Source organism: Stigmatopora argus, chromosome 22, assembly GCF_051989625.1.
Source record: "Stigmatopora argus isolate UIUO_Sarg chromosome 22, RoL_Sarg_1.0, whole genome shotgun sequence".
NCBI lineage: Eukaryota > Metazoa > Chordata > Actinopteri > Syngnathiformes > Syngnathidae > Stigmatopora > Stigmatopora argus.
This window is the reverse complement of record NC_135408.1, coordinates 3157838-3179204: the sequence shown is the minus strand read 5'-3', so window position 1 is coordinate 3179204 and position 21367 is coordinate 3157838. Positions and strand designations below refer to the sequence as shown.

Below are 21367 nucleotides of genomic sequence, written 5' to 3'. Positions count from 1 at the left end.
CTTTGTAAAATGCAATCCAATGAAATACAGCAGAAGGAGCACCGCCAAGAACTTTGGTATTCAGTGAAATGTCACCGACAAAGTAGTGATAAACAGTGATTTAATTAAGTTTGGCGATAAATCAGGTTTCCTAAAATGCCTAGCAGATGATTTTTTATAGCACACGAGGCTGCCAAAGTGGGCTCTTGTTTGTCTCTCATTCCAATCAGGAAGACAATTCATCGACATTTCACTGAATGTCGTTCACCCTCACAATTGACAACTCATTAAAATTGATGAATGCGCACCTTGGGCGCATTTTGTAAAAAAGGATCACGAGAAAGCTTGACTCACCAGAGGACCACAGCATCATAAATTACCTTGAAGAGAGCACACAGATGATTAGAATCAGTAGGACAAAGAGTTCAATAAGCCACTGGGATGGACCTAGTAATCTGTTTTATAGATTCTATCACAAATGACACGCAAACAGATAAAATACTCAGCTATAAATAAACTAAGAAAGCATACTTCAAATTCAAAGCATTGCTAGCAATAAACAAACTATCAAATTCTTCACACTACATTTTAATGTACCGTATTTTCCGGACCATAAATCGCCCTTTTCGTAGTTTGCCTAAGCCTGCGCCTAATACTCAAATGCAAGCTATATACCGTATTTTCTCGCATATACACCGTATTTGTCACTAAAAAATGACTGAATCGAGGGTACGGCTTATATGCGCACAAATTAGACTTGACATGCACGAAACTGCAAGGTGACAAAGACGAAACGCGACATTTATTTCAAAATAGAGAAAAGATAAACAGATAAAACACTACACAAAATTTATTTTGACATCTATGAATAAAATTCAAGAAAAAAAAATATCTTGCATAAAACGTGAAGAAACTAACTTACTCTGACGGGCCAGACGCGAGTAGCCTTGATACATGTGTTCGTAGTGTTTACCATGTCAGCACATCCCAATAGTTAAGGCTGATCAAAGTTCTTGCAGTTGATCATTAAAATATCAGCCTTGACACCTGCGTAATGTGTATCTCATGCTATTATTGCACCCAGAGACTTAGTGAAAACTAGACCGCTACGGACACACTTCCTGGTTGTACTGCTCACGTGAATTCCTTTTTGAATTTGTCTACGTGGAGGCAACACCCTTTCGGAAAGTGCAATCCAGCAGACGATCCTTTTGATTCATACAGTATCTCAAATACTACGTGCGATGATTTTTCTTTATTTTTTTCCCTTCAAAGTAACATATTTGTACTCTCTATTAAAAGTGAAAAGAAAATTGTGAATCCGGGTTTTGTCTTATAAGAGATAAATTGTAAAATTCAACGAATTCAAGACCATTTTAAGGGTATGGCTTACACGCGGAGGGGTCTAATATGCGAGAAAATAAGGTATGTATTTTTTCTCTCTGACCACTGACAGCCTATATTTTTAGGCTATAGTTATCCCAAAAACTGTTATGTTAACAGTTCCCTGTTTAGCCTGTTGTTCTCCATTTTACCTTTGTTACTTTAACGCATGTTTGTTTTTGGCAAAGGCAAGATTTCATTGTGGCCAAGTTAGAAGCTAATGGCATTTGAGCGCATTTCAAAAGAGAAACATATATTTCTATTATTCCAGTGAAAATTGATGGCAGATAATGATGGTAAAAAAGTTTTGCACTTTTTTCAGTCAAGATGAATGAATATAACCTCTATTATTAGAGAATGACTCACCCCGATAAGTGCCAGCACTGCCAGGATGTAATAGGAGGAGTCTCGAAACAATGACCACCACGTCAACGTCACCGTCTGTGGAGAGGCGCGGCGTTCATTCCGATTGCGACAACTGCACGAGAATTTCTAATTATAATGTCGTTTGGACCTGTCCTGCAAAGATGCCGCTCAGACCAATGATGACCAGGATGTTGAATACGGCCGAGCCGACGATGGTGCCCACTCCGACGTCTCCTTTAGTGATGAAGACACCTGACAAGAACCATTGCACGCATTATTCTTTAAACAGGTGCAATTGATCAGTGGTGTGCCGTCAGGGCCTTCAAGGCCTTCTCTGCTGGGCTAAGAAACATCTGAATCATATATTATATTTTGTCCATCAATATATATATATATATATATATATATATATATATATATATATATATATATATATATATATATATATATATATATATATATATATATATATATATATATACCGTATTTTCACGCCTATTTGGCGCATCGTTTCTTATGCCACAGTATCAGTAACGAGTGCTATTTCTGTATTTTAGACACACAAAGCACGCACCATTTCATTAGACGCATATATATTATATATTTCATATGGATTAAGATTGAAGCCTATAGAAGTATATTGAAGGTTTATATAAGTGCATTTGTATGTTTAAGGTATGTATAAGTAATAGTAACATTGGTTTGTACTGAAAAACATTTAATAAAATGGAGAGGATACATACAGTACTGTACACATACATTAGAGAGAGAGAGAGAGATTTACTAGAAACTGGCTGAAAGAAGCTATCTAATGACGATTGCAGTTTTCTTTTTTTCATCATAAATGATGCGGTAGCACTGTATGGCATCATTCAATTGATTTGCAAACTTTGTGCAACGTTCAATATTTGGGTCCTGCTGCTCGATCTTTCTGTTTATAAATGGTACTGACGGTCGAACGATTTAAGTTGTATTCCCGTGCAACGCTCACCACTTTCTCACGCGCATCAAGCTTCATTATTATTGCCACTCATTTCAAATGAAATGGCTTGCCTCTTCCTTGCACCTCCCTCAATAGAAGCCTTTCGCTTTTCACCAACCATATTGAATAATGGATGCACGAGATATTTAATGATAAAAATGAAAAAGGTTATTTGCGCACTGGAGATACGTTCACGCACTTCCGCACTGCAACAAACTGGGCAGAGGAAGGTGAATGCTGGGTGAGCTGAGCTCTCACAGCGCCAGGCGTCGGTATTAGCGGCGGAAAGAAGCACTACTCGGAAAAAGGCGTGCAATACAAAATCGAACTTACGAACATTTTTCGACATAAACGCAATTTGCAGACATGTTCGTATGTACCGTTGTTCGTAACTCGTATGTTCGTAAGTAGGGGAGCGTCTGTATTGCGTTCCAGGTATGTGCGGCACGGAAAGACAAGGTGCTTTGGCTGAAAGCACTCTTTTTGAAAGGAACTACAGTCACCTCTAGAGCCAGCCCTTGTTGATGTGTTGGAATTTTTTTGTACAAAATCTTGCAGTGGAGGAGGGGCTTTGTGTTGGAAGATTTTGCAGATATATTTAACAGTATTGTTCCAGTTCAGGAGTTTGTGTATTTTTAATATCTGACAGTGGTGGTGTGTTTTTGGCCCTGTCCAATACTTTCAAAGCTTGCATATAAATGGTTTCAATTAGTTTTAGTGTTGTTTTGCAGGCCGATGACCAACTTGTTAGGCAGCAAGTCATGTGTGATATGATCAATGTGTCAAAATGAGGTGTTAGATTGTTGAGAATGAACCTAAAGTTGGTCAAATTGAATTAAATTAGTTTTTTTTAAATCTGTCGATCAGACGACGAATTAGGGTGACATAGTACAAAAAAATAAAAGCAATGATGAGACAAGAGAAGTGATTCTATTTTTAAATAATAATAAAAATACAAAAAATTGTCACCAATGAGCGAGGTGAAGAGCTCCGGAGCAGAGCTTCCTGCTGCCATGAACGTTGCCCCGGCAACATCCTCGCTCAACTGTAGATTCTGAGCGCGTCGACAAAAAGAAACATTGTCAGAAAACATACCACCATTCGGAAAGATTCTAGACTAATATCTCACCTCCGATATTTTCTCAAGGGAAGGAACAAAGTAGTCGTCACAAACGATGGCCAGAGCATAGAACATGTAGATGGCCTGGATGGAACATCTTTTGTTAGAGGATGTTGAGGTATGGAATAGAGTAGTGAAAGTAAACGAATACAGTGGTACCTCTACATACGATCAACTCTACCTACGAGATGCTCGAGATACGAGCTCAGTCCCGGAACGAATTGAGATCGTATGTAGAGGTACCACTGTACTGCAATACTCACACAGAGGACATGAAGTAAGACGGCTCCATTCTTCCTCTGCTCCTTAGTGAAGATGTCTTGTGGAAACTCATGGATGGCTGCAAAGTACAAGCATAATAATGGAATTCGTGCCCCCCAAATTTTTTTTTCATCGTGTGGCTCCTTAAATTAAATTAAATCAAACCCATTTGAACAGTACTAGGGCAGCCATAGAGTTAACAATATTGCTTCACTCACTGCCAGTTTTCCCAGTTAACACAGATATTTCCGACCAATAGCCACCAATAACAGTGAGTTTATAAAATTTCGGAAAAAGTAAGTTGGCAAATTTGTGAACCCAATCTGGGGTTAAAAAAATCTTACCATAAAACTACATTTTAAAAAAAGTTAAAAGAAAATGTAGATTACTGGGGTGGAATTTAAGTTTCCCTTAATTCCATTTTTTATTTTGTTACCTTTAATAAAAACCAGTTGAAAACAGATTCAATGTACGCGTCTTAATGAATGCAACTGTAAATAAATTACACTAATAATAAAATATATGAAAGTAAAAACCGACTGAGGTCATCACTTGCTTGTTGGAACTCAGGGCTTCGTAGGATTATGGCTAAGGACTTGAAAATCAAAATCCTCTCATGTTTTACGAAAAACAGTCATCTTAAGACCCCATTTTGTGCTTGATATGTACAGGGCATCATACAGGAAATGAAAAAGGCAGCTAAAAGAAAAAAATGAGACTATCGATAGTGACAACTCTGCTTCCTCTTCCAAAGGGAGAAAGAATCTCCTAAGAATGATCGAGCGCTGCAGCTCTAATTTACAATCCTTACCCGAGCGGGATGAATTTAAACTAGCGGGGGCGAGGGTGGGGGATATGGGATAAAAATAGCTGCGCGCCGTCAGCCCGCAGAGGCTTCACAAGCACACAATAAGAAAAGACATCTTATGTGAGAAATGATCCATCAACGAGGGATTGTGGGGAACGGAGCCCTCAAACACCGCCAGACATTTTGCCGAGAGAGAAAATGTAAATGTTTGCACAGTTATGTTTAGACCGGTGGTGTCCAAACTGGGCATGCGGGCCAACTCTGGCCTGCAGCAAATGATGAAAGTATCACCAAGTATGGGCCACGCAAGAAGCTTAAATTTAACCTACCTTCTGTTGCACTTAACAAATTTAACACTAGCTAGAACTAGTCACTTTAAGAGTCTTGCTCCATTAGTTCTGGATTCAAAGCCTGACATGCTGAAATCAACGAGGGAAACGTAGAATTTCAGAATTTTGTCTTGTATATACCTCAAAGAATAATCCAATGTTTTGAAATAATACCTTGTTTGTAATTTTCATGACTTTTTTGCCGGGATTGGACATTTTCTCATTCTTCCGCAAGGTTTCTTCATGTAGTCTAATAATAAATATATATTTTCCAGTATCCTTATACTTGTGAATCCAGTGGCGGGCCGTCAGGGCCTTCTCTGCTGGCCTAAGAAATATCTGAATCATATATTACATTTTGTCCATCAATACTTATTAAATAATTCCAAATTGTCTGTTAGCTTCCTTTCATTGCTTTTCCCCCTGGTTGCACTGCTTCCAGATGTGTGTTTTCATATTGAAGCATTTAACCAGAAAGCTGCCTCAAAGCCTTCAATATCAGTTCTGCGGGCTCTGCTGTATTAAACAAGCGTCGATAGGACTTGCTTTAACCAATCAGATTTCGAGTTGGCAACACCACAATGCCTTGTCACAGGCGTAGGGATACGTCATTGCCTTCTCGCAGACGTAGGGATACGTCATCGCTTTCACCAACTATGATTGGCTAGTGATTAGCCACAGCTACCAAACTGTATCTGGAGCTAGCTGCACAAGCAAATATATTGTTGTGTTGATTTAAAGCCATTTTCAAGACGGACTATGCCAGAAATACGACAGGACAGGCTCGACTTTCAGCATTAGCTTCGATGGCGATAGAAAAGAAGGAAGAAAGAAAGGAGGATGGATATTGTGTACAGTTAAAGGATTTTTGGTAAGTAAAATATGGCTATATTCCTAAATAATATTTCAATTGTGGGCCCGGTTCTGATATCTGAAAAGCTCCAGTGTTTGTATTTAATCACTAAATGCTGCTAGGAAGTGGATTTTACCCCATTTTATGCAATTTTTGCCGTTTCGCCATTGACGTCCATCGCTGTCTTTTCCCGGGAAAATCACCCCCTGGCCCGGTTGTAATGTCTGAAAAGCTCCAGTATTTGTATTTAATCATTAAATGCTGCTAGGAAGTGGATTTTACCCGTTGAAGGCGCTACGAGAAAATGCACGGACCGCCACTGCGAGAAAATGCACGGACCGCCACTGTGTGAATCACTTTTTACCTCATTCCCTTCCATAAACAGTTTTAGACATGAAATATATTTCAACGGGGAAGGCTAGCATTGAGGGATCACATTTCGCTGCAAGTGACTGCAATAGACGTCCAATGGAGATCTGTGGGCCCCAATGAAGCCAATGAGTTAAAACAGTACATAAAAATAAACACAAATGTCATGCTTACGATACTTACAAACAATTTCCTAATCTTTATTCATGTTTTGCTTTCACTGCCATAGTTAACATAGATTGGATGTCTATTGCCATCAATGGTCGTGAAATGAGTTATCATTTTAAAAATATTTTTTGCACCTAATTTATCAATTACAATCCAATCTGTTTAACATATGAAACTGGAATCATTTGTATTGCTCTTGCACCCAATGTTTTTTTCCAAAAGCAGCCCTCGGATGAAAAGGTTGGACACCCCAGTTTAAACACCCAGAGCAAACTTTTCAAACGTGTGTTCTCCAGGATAGGGAAGGGAAAAAACACTTCTGCGACAGCTGTTGCAGCTAATCCTAGAGTTTTAGCGTGTAAATCATCACATTGTCACATGTAAAGAGGAAACCAATCTGAGTCTGTGCTGCACCTTCTGAAAACGTCATTTCACGTCCTTTCGTCAACCAAGCTGTGAAGCCATTTCGGCTTATTTCAGCCAGGAGATGTACTCTCAGGTGTTGGAAACACACAGACACTTTGAAGACTTGCTCTGATGAAGGCTGTTGCCATGACAATCTTCTCCCAGGGGGATTTTTTCCTTTTTGATGGGTAGCAGTAGGAAGCGAAAGGCAATAGAGAATTGTAGGGAAGGGCGGGAGGGAGATGGCTATGTCTTTCCCATGCTTAGGGTTCATGAAAAATATAGAGAGGGGGAAAAAACGACAGCAGCTCCGGAGTCTAAAAATATTTCTTTTTCCTTTACAAACTCTCAGGAGAGGTCTGAGAGAAAGCGGCGGGTTTATGACCGAAAAAAGACGTGGGTTTAATGATGTCGCGTTAGCACTAAACTGGGTAAACGTGTGTGTATTTTATATTTGGTGGTGGGGTGATGCAGAATACACAGCGTTTTTGACAACACGCCACTGCACCACTTACATGGAGAGCATCTTTTTGCTTGATGACTTTTTAGGGCAAAACATCAGTCACTACGAGAGCAACCGCTAATAAGGCGGCATTCCAAAAGTTTTAAAATCGCCACTCCATTGAGGAATTGAAATGTGTTGATACATGTCAGAACATTTTGACAAATTTGAGTTGACAGAGTTGGCATCAAATCCTATTAATCAATAATGAATCGAATTGTTCAGTGAGTCATTTTCTTATGAATTAATAACTATCTAAAATGAGTTGAGTTGATTTAAAGTCCTGCTATCACCTCAGGGGTTACTTTATGGAATTTTGGATTTTGCCGAGCTACAACCTGTGGTCCTTTGCTTCGTCAAAACACAGTTCTAATCCCCGTTTGCCCAATAATTGTCTTTCTGTCCTCCGAGCCAATCAGGCGGAGTAATAGGATCGATGACAACGTCTAGATTGGTACTGAGGTGTTCAGACAAGTTATCGACCAGCGCGCCAGCTAAAGCAGTTGCATCTGCCTGTGCACGTGCATTGTCAAAAAAAAGAAAATAATGAATACTACATCAATGGTGTTTAATGTAAATTCAATTATGCATTTGGCCTTTGATATGGCATCCTTTGAGGAAGACTAATTCCAACTGGGATAAAAAGAGAGAGGCTTTTAAAGCACCCTCACGGTTAAACTGCAAACAAATGTTAAAAAAACATCGAAGGAACGAAAAATAAACGCAAAACTGTTGGCTTGCCAAATCTTCACCATATGAAAACCGAGCTCAAGATCAGAAATGGAGAAACAAAATAATTCTTAAACCTAAAATAAGGAAATTGCAATATTCAAAACAGATTTCCTAATTTGAAATCTTGCAGGAAGAATGACCTTTTTTTTAGCTACCATAAAACAATTTTTGCTCAGACTGCAACTTAAAAGGTGCTATGAAATGGTGAACATGTCAAAAAATAATAACGATTGCACTGATAGTGCACTGTAATTTTAAATATCAATATTAAATTTGGCACACAAATGTGGCTATATTTTTTTAACCATTTCATAGTTATTCCACCCTTAGGGAACATCCCCCTTTTTTTCAACAATGCTGGTGGTGACATTACAACCAGCATTGATTAACTTTTTATCTTTTTCTAGTCCTGCGGTAATTAGAAAATCTTGACAAAATAAAACAACATTGACCGGCTAGAATGGAGTCAGATTTTTTAGTGTGTGGGGTCGAATCAGCAGAGAGGAAGTCAAATCTACTTTCACCTTCAAGCCTTTTCTGTCACTTTTTGGTTGGATTTCTGTCAAAAAATATGCTCTTCTCTCACTTTAAAAAACACTCGCAGTCGTATTTCATAACACCTTTAATTTAATAAATGACCGGAAAACAACTCCGATCCCTATGAGATGTTTACTTATAATTTGGATTCACTGCCACCCGTGCTTAGGACCTAATTTAGCTCAGTGCAATCTTCCTTCCCTCAGAATTTAGCATTTAGTTGCCTGGCAACAACCTTGGAAGAGTCTCTTCAACTGAAGTAGGATCACACCGTCTGTCATCTTGTCAAGTAGAGGACAGATGAAAAGCTGAGAGTAGAACCTGGGTTGGACATCGAATCCCCGGGATAATATCCCTCTGGCTACGTCCACTGGCTTTTTAATCCCAACTACTGTACATAATGTATTACATAATGGCTGTCAGGCATCCTGCTGGGAAGGATTGTGCCTACCTGGACCTCCTGTGTCTTCAAGATTCTTTCTGGGTTTATGTTGCCTCATCTATCTTCATTGTGGCCTCGTAGGACACAATTACCATATTTTCACGACTATAAGGCACACATAAAAGTCTTAAATTTTCTCCAAAATAGACAGGGCACCTTTTAATCCAGTGGGCTTTATATATGGACCAATACTAAAAATGTTATCACGATAAATTAAAATAAATCAGTCGATAGGGTACACCATCCTCTATAGCTCTCACAACTACGGCAAGCAGCCCCCGACTCTACTATTTTTCCCGTAGAAAAAGTACTGCGCAGTGACTGCTGGGATATATAGTTCTTTTGTCAATACACCCAGTATGACGGCAACACACTAATTTGGTGCTCACCGTCATTTTGGCTGTATTTACAAAAGAAATCCTGCCGCTAGATGTTGGCGTCAACAGAGCATTCAATCTAGACTGCAAACTATATACAGTGGTACCTCGAGATACGAGCTTAATCCGTTCCGGAACTGAGCTCGTATGACGAGGTTCTCGTAACTCGAACGAACGTTTCCCATTGAAATGAATGGGAAACAAATTAATTCGTTCCAACTATCTGAAGAAAACACCAAAAACAGGATATTGGATTGGAAAACATGTTTTATTTCTTATAATTCACCATCTATTAACAAAGTAATAAATAACGAGTGGTTCGATAGTAATAATGTGTTTAATAAGAGTAAAATTAGACACATTTCGCGGAGGGGAGAGAACAACACACACGGAGGCGGAGGGGGGGGGGACTGTTCGGGGTGACTTTCTCCACGGCAACATTGCACTCTTAAACGAACAAACAAATTTAAATTAACTTGGATAACTAAAAAAACAGACACTCAACCTTTAATGTAACTTCAAACAAAACTAAATTCTAAATTAGTTGTAATCTTTTTTACCTTACTTAGTTCTACGGGTTGACACCACCTGGCCGCTCCGCCGAAGTCTTCAAAACAAACGCATCAAGCGTTGTTTGTTTTTGTCTACCCTTCAAAATATTTCGATAATGTCGAATACAAATGTCATCATAATACGATGATGCGCGACCACTTGCCAGTTTGTCAGGGTGAGTCTTTTCAATAAAATCCGAAACCTCTTGCCACTTCGCGAGCATGTTTTTGATATCTTTTGTAGCCGCCTCTTCCACCGCCTCCTCGCTACTAAGTTCCGGCAACAAATATTCACGCTCCTGTAGGTCGATTAAATCCTGTGTCATGAGTTCTTCGTGGTCCTCGGCGATTAGGTCATTCACATCTGCCTCATCAACCTCCAGCCCCAAGGAATTTCCAAGCGACATGATATCATCCACGAGTTCATCATGTGCAGCAGGGGCTGCTGTTCCAACGTCACTTTCAGCGGAAGCTGGCCAACACGTACCCCACGCTCATGTTTTTCAATTATTTCGCGTTTCATGTCCATTGTCAAAGGTCGCCTTTTCTTAGCAAAACTTTGCCGATCCATTGTAATACGTATTGTTTACCTGGTATGTAAATGTAGACCAAGTGGGGGGAAAACGGGTGTGGAAATGCAAAGTCCGCCCACCAGTGCTCGTAGACATATTTTTTACACGAAAGAGATGCAAAAACAAAAAAATGCCATGGCGACCTGGCTTGGTCGCATCATGAAATTTTGACCGCATCACGGGCGAATTATTCGATCGAAATTTCCCCCGTAAGACGAGCATTCCGTATGACGAACGGTCGTATGACGAGGTACCACTGTATATATATATATTATATATGGATGAATATCGAACCGCAACATGAGATTATGGCTACGTGAGGCGTATGTCAAGCGACCGACCGGATGGCTTTTTTCACGGCTCGCCGTCACTTTAGATTTGCGACCAAGTCACGTAACTGAAATGATGACGCGAGTACATTGTAAAATGGCTAAATAAAGTACAACCGAACTCAGTTTTGCTTCTGTTGCCTTTTTAAAATCGTGTTTTTAGCGTGTGGGTGTAGCATGCATGTTTAAGATGGTGTATGTTTTGCCATGCCTGCCTGCGTCTATAAAAACGGTGCGTCCTTTGTGTGTTTAAAATACAGAAATAGCGCTCGTTACTGACACTGCGGCTAAAAATACGATACGATGTATAGGTGTGAAAATATGGTAAGTGAAACTCACCTACCCGACGCAAATCGACTTCACAGTGAAGGAAGAGTTTGATGTCAAAAAACAAGGGCTTGAACAGAGGTTATGTATTTGGTAGGATGGTAATTGTAATCTATACAAGAAAATACAATTTGGTTAATTTGGGGTGGGGGGCTATGTTAACTCCTTGGCTGCCATTGACGGCACTAGACGTCCAATCCATTTAGGTGTCATTCGTTCATTCACCCCTCCCAGTCAAAAGGAATTGAATGTTTAGTGCTGAGAATTTCATAGCCAGTCCTCCCACTTTTAATGAATTGGATGCATGTCGTTCTCTCTTGCAACCAATGTGTTAATTTGGGGTATCTTTCTTCTTACTCTAATTTTAGGGTACATACATAAACATTTTGGGGCATTTCAGATCACTTGTGTATATTTTGGTCCTCGTTTCCCGTTGATTTTAGGGAATTTTTGGGTCACTTCCTGCATATTTGGGGCAATTCCAGATCACTTCTGTAGACTTTTGGGTAGTTTCCTGTTTGTTCTAGGGCATTTTTTGGGCATTTTCAGTGGGAGGATGTTTTTGACGAATTGTGATAGAACCTGAAACTGTGTGCTTTAGGCAAAAATTGTCTGCTATTTCTACTTTTGTGCGCCTTGATTTTCTGAAATTTCTCATGTAGAAATTATGTGTATTTGATAAAAATGTAACAAGAGCTACATTTTGAAATTAGAAAACTCTTTTGGCAATTAATGCGGCTTTTTTGTCGAAAAATCGGCATTTTAGCCACAACCATAAATGTAAATTGTGGTAATTTGGAATGATAAGGGGAGATTTACTTAGCAAAGCATACTCAAAATTATGTTGCAAAAGAATGGTTGGTTTTAAATCACATTGCCATTATGTGGTTGATTGATTGATCAATTAGTATCAATCTAAGTCGTGTAAAATTTGTCATTTAATTCATCTAAATCTTGTGCCTAAAAAGATTCCGCAAACCCGGCAAACAATATTTTTGGCAAATTGGGATATTGGCAAAATATAATTTGCATACATTCATTGAAGTGAGCTGTAATCATGAAGGTTGAAAAAAAAACATTAAAGTAGTAGTTGAGTGGCAGCTGAAATTTGGTTGCACCGACACACTGTGAATACAAATAATGAGGAAGTTGTGCTCTTATCTTGCTGTTCATTGTCTTAGCATTACTTGTGTGTTGCGCAAAGATAATGACAGTCAACAGGCAAGCTGTGACGAGTGTGGCTCGGGTCACTTCAACACTTGGCGGCTAATCATCTTGGCATCAGCATTTCTATGATCAAAGTTTGTATGGCTTCAGTATAGTTTGTCACATGAGCCATTGGATTGTGAAGGCTCAGAGCAGCAAGTATACCTGAAATATAGAATCGGCAATCTATGTGTCTCATAGGAGTCTTAATAAAGAGATTGTGTTATGGATACAGAGCAGAAATTGGAATCTATTAGAAATCATTATCAGAGGATTGGATTTGGGTAAAAAACCTTTTTTTAAATGTAATGGTTTACGTTTTTAGGTATGCAATCATGAGTTGCCATTAACGGCGAAAGACGTCCAATCCAAATTGACTGAGGTTGCGGCAGCGATAAAAAAAATAATCGCTTGCTATGGCAGTTCATGAGTTAAGTATAATGCAAAAATGTTTAGATGAAGAATAAGGGTCAATTTGGTGATTAATAATGCCTTTCCCAGCATAATGGGGCACCTTGCCATAAAGCAAAGGTCATAACAAAATGGCTTAGGGAACAAAACATTAAGATTTTGGGCACTTGGCCAGGAAACTCTCCAGATCTTAATCCCATTGGGAACTTGTGGTCAATCCTCAAGAGGAAAATCAGAAACCCACAAATTCTGACAAGAATGCAAGAATGGATGGCCATCAGTCAGGATTTGCTTCAGAAGTTGATCGACAGTATGCTAAGGAGAATTGCAGAGGTCTTGGGAAAAAAGGGTAAACACTGCAAATATTGACCTATTGCATGTAATTATCAATAAAAGTTTTTGATACTGGTGAAATGCTTCTAATTGTATGTTATCATACCATAGAAACGTCTGGCAAACACCTAAAAACCCTGAAGGAACAGACTTTGTGGAAATGTAATATTTCTGTCATTCTCAAAACTTTCGGCTATGACTGTAAACCTTGCAGTTAAAAAAAACTACTAAATGTCCAACAAATCACAACAAAAATAGCTCATTTTATGGTATTGGATGACCAAATGAATTCGCTGCATACTTACTTGATTATTCACGTAAAATACATTGTTTAAACAAATTGTTTGCAACTTTGTTTTGGTGCTACGCAACTGAAAAAAAGGGATTTGTGATTTTATTTCTGCTTCTTTGAAATCCCCCTTTTATTTGGTTCTAATATTGGGATAGCTCTATTCAAGTCGGGTGGACAAAGACATTTGGATAGAGTAGTTTTTCGCCTACTTAATACATTTCCTGGGTATTATTGGATCAGAACTCGGTATTGGCAGATTCTCAAAATCAGGCGACCTGGACTCGGAGTCACATGCAATAATATGTAATCGGGACAAACCTATTTATGGATTTAGAAGTGACAAATTGATACTGGGCTTTATAGTGACTCACCTGCTCTATGTTCTTCCACAGTCTGGTTGTCAGTCATCTGCATGAGGCTGCGTGTCCATCGCAATGCACCGTCATTCACACCTGGCTCAGGACCAGAAGGCTCTGTCAAAAACAACGCACAAGACGACCAGGCCAACACGTTATATTAAGTTTTGCAGGGGTTGATCTGAAAATATATCATCATTTGTGTGAAAACTTGCCGTCATCTTTGTCCAAAACATTGATTTACTGATGCCATTTTAAATGGCTGTGGAAAAATACAATTGCTACACTGATGCGATATACAGTAATCCCTCGATTATCGCAGATAATGTAGACTAGACATGGCCGCGATAAACGAAAAACTGCGACGTAAGGTCACCCCTATTTTTAAAAAATATATATATATTTTTTAACTTCATTGCTGAGTCCTAGTAGCAAGCGGAGGACAGGGGTGTGGCTTCCGCTTACGAGCTTCAACGTGGATTTTCACATTTTTATGAACTTACAAAAAAAAATTCATTACAAAAAATTTAAAAAATTCCCCAGAAAAATATCCACGATGTAGTGAAGCTGTGAAAGTTGAAGCCGCGATATTTGAGGGATTACTGTATAGAGTATGAATGGCCACAGGAGGCAGAAGTGAGCAGTCAGCTGTCCTCTGTCATCAGAGTGAGATCTTTATAGCATGTATTTTAACTCTCTGTACCATTCCTCGACAGCTTATCTCGAAAGTGGGTGCATTTACTGCCGCGTTACCAGGACGACAGTACTGGAGCAAGTGTACACAACTGATAATGTTTCTTATTATCTTCCTCGCAGGAATGAACAACACTCTTTCCATTACGGGGCCGACAATACAGGGACAATATCCCTTTAAAATTTGCATTTCACGACAGGCGAGAGCTCCCCTATACCTTTGTACATTCGACTTCAATGAACCCGAGGAGACTAGGAAGGAGTCCTTCATGTGGCCGCAACAGGGAGTGAAATTTAAATTTGTTGTCTTGTTCTGCCACAATTCTGCTTATTAGGTGAGAGCATTATTTGGTAGATCATGCCAAAATACATCATGTGCTTTATTTTTTAAAACTTTTTTATCACCAAAATGAGACAAAATATACCACACATTACCTAGTTGGATGAAAGTGAGTCAAAAAAGTTATTATATAAAGGACGGGAAGAATTACACTGGATTATTACACTGAGGGTTTAAGAAGTAAACAACTAAGTATAACAAAATAAAAGAAGCAGATTGCTTTTCCCCCCACGGCAATTGCAGTGCAGGACCTTAAAAGCTATTAAGAGTAAATTTCACTTATATATAACTCAATGTAAAGTATTTCAAACACGACATTTCAACACTGCCTTTGTATTCTTCCAAACAACTGCTGGCTGTCTCACTTGCATTTGGACAACATCTGATACTGTCAATCACTCTCGACTCAGCCATCACTAAATATGTTGCACCATAGTGAATAGCAAGACATATAATAGCCATATTTTTGTATGCACAAAAATTCATACAATCACGTGAATTTATCATTATCGATAGCACGGAAACATAATCCCTCCCTGATAGCCCAGTTCAAACCGATTTGATGCCTTTTCCTGTCAAGGACAGCCAATGAGTTACCATTTTTAGTTTTCCTCTGCTGGCAGGTCAAACTGACTTTTGTGAGTTTTTCTCTAAATAAATGTTACTCATGTCAGATGAATGAGCACATCCATAAATGGAGCTAGCAGACCAACTTGCCAGGCTACATGTGTAATGTTGTCCAGGTATGGACAAAATAACTCGGCTGTCACCCTTACAAGCAACAGATCGCATGTTTTGTCCAATGCCTTTGGTCCACAATCCAAAATTCTCCATGGGTTGCAGACACGCTCATAATTCTGGGGTGAAGTGTAAATATTAATGACATGGTTACTTTTTCAGGCAGCCATAAGATTGAAAAAAAAAAAGTTCACTGGCGTTCACATCACGAGGCTTCACACAGATGCTGCTGAGGACTGCGTCGTGCTGCGGGAACGGTGTTGAAAGGATAATGATTGGGGAATGTGTATTTTGAGAGTGGGTTGTGAATTTAATACTGACAAGAAACAGAAATATGACATTCTTACAGGATAATTGTCACCTAAAATATGATTGGATAACTGTGGGAAATGATTGGATTTTAGCACAGCAAATTTGACTTGTGTAATAGTCCTGCAGCAGCTGCATACTTCAATCCAAATTCTCAAAACATACTCTCCTCCAATGCGCTAAATACTAATCTAAACATTTTTCTTGATGGCAAATTTGATTAACATGGCATTCGCTTGTAGTATAAAATGGAAAGCTTTCATCCATTTTCTGTTTGTTGCTTCCAAGGTGACTTTTGACAAAAAGCTGACTACACCCTGGACTGGTCGCCTGAACTGAGAGACACATTTTCCCATTAACATATTGTGATACCAGAGCTGCCAACCTCCGTCAACCCCATTTCAGGAGTACCCTTGTCCCATTTACGGAGTTTTTCCAGAGTGAATGCGATTCATGCAAAATCAATATAAAATGTAAAAAAAAAAAAAAAATGCAGGACAATTTAAATCTGTCACTCAAGCGGGTGGTGGCCATCATTTTTATCTAAAAATTTACCTTTCTGTGAGGGTGTATTTTTTGCAGAAATGTGAGCCCCGTGCGACCTTACGGCGGACGCCGTGGCGCTTATTTGAAAATACAGTTTGCTCGACGAACTAGACGACAGAAAGCCTCGATGAAGGTGGATTTCTTTTTCAGAAATGCGAGCCTTGGGCGACCTTACGGCGGATGCTGTGGTCCTAAACCGAAAATAGAGCTCGCTCACTGGACTCCAGGAGCTTCGTTGTCGCAGATCTGATTGTGAAATTTCCCAGAAATGTTTCACAGTGCAAGCTCCGGGCAACGTTACGGCGTAAATTATGGCAATGGTCTTAACAGTTTCATGTCCTTGACATATTTGTACCAAAAAAAGAAACCGAGGTCACAACTCCCCATCAACACCTTCCTTGTGCGCCAAAAACCTCTCGCAAAAGCTCCTCTTGAAAAGCTCCCCTATGTGATTACAGTCTTCCCTCGATTATCGTGAAAGCACTGCTTTGTGATTTTTTTCTGCTATTAATTATTAAAATAATAATAATAATATATTTGTTCATAAAAATGGGAAAATCCACTCTTGCTACTAGGACACAGCACTGAAGGGAAAAAAGTAGTTATAATATTAATATATATATATATATATATATATATATATATATATATATATATATATATATATATATATATATATATATATATATATATATATATATATATTAATATTATAACTACTTATATATATAATATAGATTCCAAGATGGCACCGTTCACGCGGGAGCCAGTGGGAGGGAGTAGCTCTGTACACTTATGTTTTTTCTGTTTTACAGCCCTTCTATCTTTTTTTTAATTACATTTTAATATTTCTTAATACATCCCTTTTTACTTTACTTTGTACTTTATACTTTTTACTTTAATGTTTTTACAACTTTCCTTGTTCTGTTAGCGTGGCTTCTTTCGGCTACTTCTTTTTTTGGAACCATTCAGCCATGCCTACTTTTTTTGCCTACTGCTTTTTGCTTTTGCTTTGTTGTTCTGCGGCCTTTGACTGTACTGTCTAACTTATAACTATGCCCTTTCTTGCTACTGTCACAATGAAATTTCCCGAATACGGGATGAATGAAGTTATCCAATCCAATAGGGGTGACCCTACTTTAAGATTTTTCGATTATCGCGGTCATGTCTGGTCTACTTTAAACACGATATTCGAGGGATTACTGTACAGTATTTAAAGTATTTCGATTTTTTATACATAGATTATATTTAGCTATGAATACATTATGTTGTTTTCATATGTTTATAGTTGAAATATTTAATAAACACTTCTTGATATTTGTACTTGTGCACTTGCATTTCTGTATAGGAGTGGAAACGTAGTATGGTAATAATAATAGGGGTGATCCCATACCTGTCAACCTCTGCCAATAACTGCCCTTATAAATGATTATGATTCCCCTTACAAACCCCCAAAAAACCTTACAAACACCGTACGTACGGTATGTATGTGATCCTACTTTGCTGTTTTTTTATTATTGGTGCCATGTCTGGTCTACATTATCCGTGATATTCGAGGGATGACATTGTCCGTTTTGGGTGCAAGATAGTTTTTAGATCGCCAAAGGCAATACAAAATGAACCTTTATTATGATACATTATGATTGATGAATGGGTTATGATTCTGTTTGAATAGATTATGCAGGTTTAATTTAAGTCCATGCAGTCTATGGATTTTTTAATTACATTTTTGTTTATTATCTTGATATTTTTCTGAATCTCAAATGTAGGATGAGAAAACTTTATAAAACAAAAAGGGCTGCATCGCGACAAACCAGATTGGGGAATATTTTCTTAATTAGGGGGCCAGGTTTTTGTTCTCCACGGAATGAATAATTAAAATAGGTTCAAATAAAATATATTTTAATTGTCATTTTTTGTGCAAATTCTGAAATATGACGTCATCATATTTCTCGAGTATTCCACTTGAGACGCAGCTGATCTGTGTTAATTTCCTTTTACTTTAGAAAACAATCATCCACAATTTTACCCATTTTCTGATGTGAAAACTATCGAACATTATCAAATAAAGTTTGCCTTTTGGACTAAAAGTGGACAGATTAAACGATTATTTAAAAAAAAAAAAAGAACAACAATCATTAGTTGCAGCCACAGATTAACCAAATTGGGTATTGTGGCTAGTTAAACACTATTAACTGCTTTTGGGCCCTAAAGTGTACAATTCCAAACAATGGCAACACCTGACAGTCGATATTTTAATAGTATGGTTTTCTCGGATGCAATTAATAGACTGTGATTTCGCCTGTGCACGCTAACACGACGCGTGGGACGCGGTTTGCAAACACGAGTTTCTTCTCACCTGGTGCGCGGATGACCTGAGCGAGCCACAAGACGGCGAGCAGCCCGACTCCGCAGCAGCAGAGCCGCCGGAAGGGTCGCCGGTGCCTCGCTGCTCTCATTCCTCCGCCGGCCGCATGTCCACAAACATCTGTTGGGCCCCGTCTTTCAACCCGCGTTCCCGGAACAAGCCACCAACAAGCACCACTCCTCCCGCAACTCCAGGACTATCAACTACCTCCCGCGTCGACAAGTTGCTAAAGAGTGTGGAAAAGAGAGAAAAAAAAATCAGGATCAGGAAACCCTCCCACTTCTCTTTTTTTTCGGGACAGGCCAGGCCGCTTGCTATAAAGCCCCGGGCAGCGAGAAGCGTGTCACGGTGTAGCGGCGCGGCTGTTTGCGCTCACGTGAGTATGCTGAAAGGTCGACAGCAGACCCCCACAGTGAGGGGCAGCAACAGGAGGCGGCATGTTGGGAGCACCCACTCCTTATTCCCTCCCCTTTCTCCACAACTCGCACCTATCTTTAGCGGCCACCAGGAGGCGACAGAACCAAAACATTGCAAGACGCAGTAGAAACGTTTATTCCTTCCTTCCTTTATTCCTTCATTCATTCCTTAATTCATCCATTCATTCCTTAATTCACCCATTCATTCCTTCATTCATCCATTCATTCCTTCATTCATTCCTTAATTTATCCATTAATTCCTTCATTCATTCCTTAATTCATCCATTCATTCCTTCATTCATTCCTTAATTAATCCATTCATTCCGTCATTCGTTCCTTAATTCATCCATTCATTCATTCCTTAATTCATCCATCCATTCATTCCTTAATTCATTCCCTAATTCATCCATTCATTCCTTAATTCATCCATTCATTCCTTCATTCATTCCCTAATTAATCCATTAATTCCTTCATTCATTCCTTAATTCATCCATTCATTCCTTAATTCATCCATCCATTCCTTAATTCATCCATTCATTCCTTCATTCATCCCTTAATTCATTCCTTAATTCATCCATTCATTCCTTCATTCATCCCTTAATTCATTCCTTCATTCATTCCTTAATTCATCCATTCATTCCTTCATTCATTCCTTAATTCATTCCTTAATTCATTCCGTCATTCATTCCTTAATTCATCCATTCATTCCTTAATTCATCCAGTCATTCCTTAATTCATTCTTTAATTCATCCATTCATTCCTTCATTCATTCCTTAATTCATCCATTCAATCCTTCATTCATTTCTGATCCGCTTTATCCTCACTAGGGTCACGAGGGGTGCTGGAGCCTATCCCAGCTGACTTTGGGCCAGAGGCGTGGGACACCCTGAATCGGTGGCCTGCCGATCGCAGGGCACAAGGAGACGGACAACCATTCATGCTCACACTAGGGGCAATTTAGTGTCCAATCAGACTACCATGCATGGTTTTTTTTTTAAGGTGGGAGGAAACCAGAGGACCCGGAGAAAACCCACACAAGCCTAGGAGGAACATGCAAACTGCACACAGGTGGACCAACCTCGGTTTGAACCCAGGACCCCAGAGCTGTGAGGCCGACGCGCTAACCACTCAAGCCGCCGGGCCGCCCAGTAGCAACGTCTCAGAATTTTATTGATCATTTTATGAGTCCATCACTGAATAAATCTCACTTCCAGTGGTTATCAGCAAAGAAAAAAAGTTTCCTCTGTAATATCTTTATTCCGATAAATGGTCATCATTTCATCTCAACTGTTTATTCTCTTAAAAGTGTTTCACTTGACAGGCAAGAATGTTAGATATACCACCTCCAAAAATGTATGTACTATTTGTAATGGCACGGCTCTTTTCACTCTGACATACAGAGTCGCTGTCACCTCTTGTAGGTCAAATGTTTTGGACTTCTAAAGTAATCCTGAAAAATGTATAATATAACTATGCAAAGGACGAAAAAGTAAAACTGATATTTAGTGACAAATATATTAAGTATCTAAGGCTTAGATACTTAATATATTTGTCACTAAAAGTAGCCAGAGAGAAAAAAACTCATGGCACATCTAAAATTAGCATCCAAATATATATAAAAAAAAGAAATGACAGAAGATGAATTAAAAATGTTGGCCATTGTTAGTCAAGACCAGTCAGTTGTGGTAAATTGCAATATTATATCTGAAAGTTGAGAGTTATTACCCCTTCATTTCCTGGCAGAAAACATCGGGCAGGAAAATGAATTTTCTGCCATATGGTGGAGTGAATTATGATATACAAATCGGTAAGTCTAAACACACTTTTGGATTTACAGCAGAGTCAAATTGCTCTTAGACCCTCTGCTGTGTGTGTGCGTTAGTGAAGACTCCATCCTGTGCTTCAACCCCAAATAAAGACATAGGCCAGCGCATTGTTGACAATCATAAGTTCTCCCAATGTCAGTG

The 21367-nt window shown here is 39.0% G+C and overlaps 1 protein-coding gene across 3 annotated transcripts in view; it reads right to left on the bottom strand.

The window, feature by feature from the left end:
- Positions 1-19457, bottom strand: part of LOC144067804 (sodium/potassium/calcium exchanger 3) — a 29846-nt gene extending 10389 nt beyond the window's left edge. For 2 of the 3 annotated variants that reach the window (XM_077591771.1, XM_077591773.1), the window contains exons 1-8: positions 18976-19408; positions 14006-14107; positions 4094-4170; positions 3840-3914; positions 3680-3764; positions 1877-1980; positions 1729-1803; positions 334-359 (exon numbers count right to left, since the gene is read on the bottom strand). In XM_077591771.1, coding sequence (XP_077447897.1) covers positions 334-359; positions 1729-1803; positions 1877-1980; positions 3680-3764; positions 3840-3914; positions 4094-4170; positions 14006-14107; positions 18976-19075 — 644 coding nt within the window. In that variant the 5' untranslated portion in view covers positions 19076-19408. Of the gene's footprint in view, positions 1-333; positions 360-1728; positions 1804-1876; positions 1981-3679; positions 3765-3839; positions 3915-4093; positions 4171-14005; positions 14108-18975 lie in introns of all 3 variants that reach the window. The other variant, XM_077591772.1, reaches the window with a different exon arrangement.
- Positions 19458-21367: the final 1910 nt, after the last annotated feature.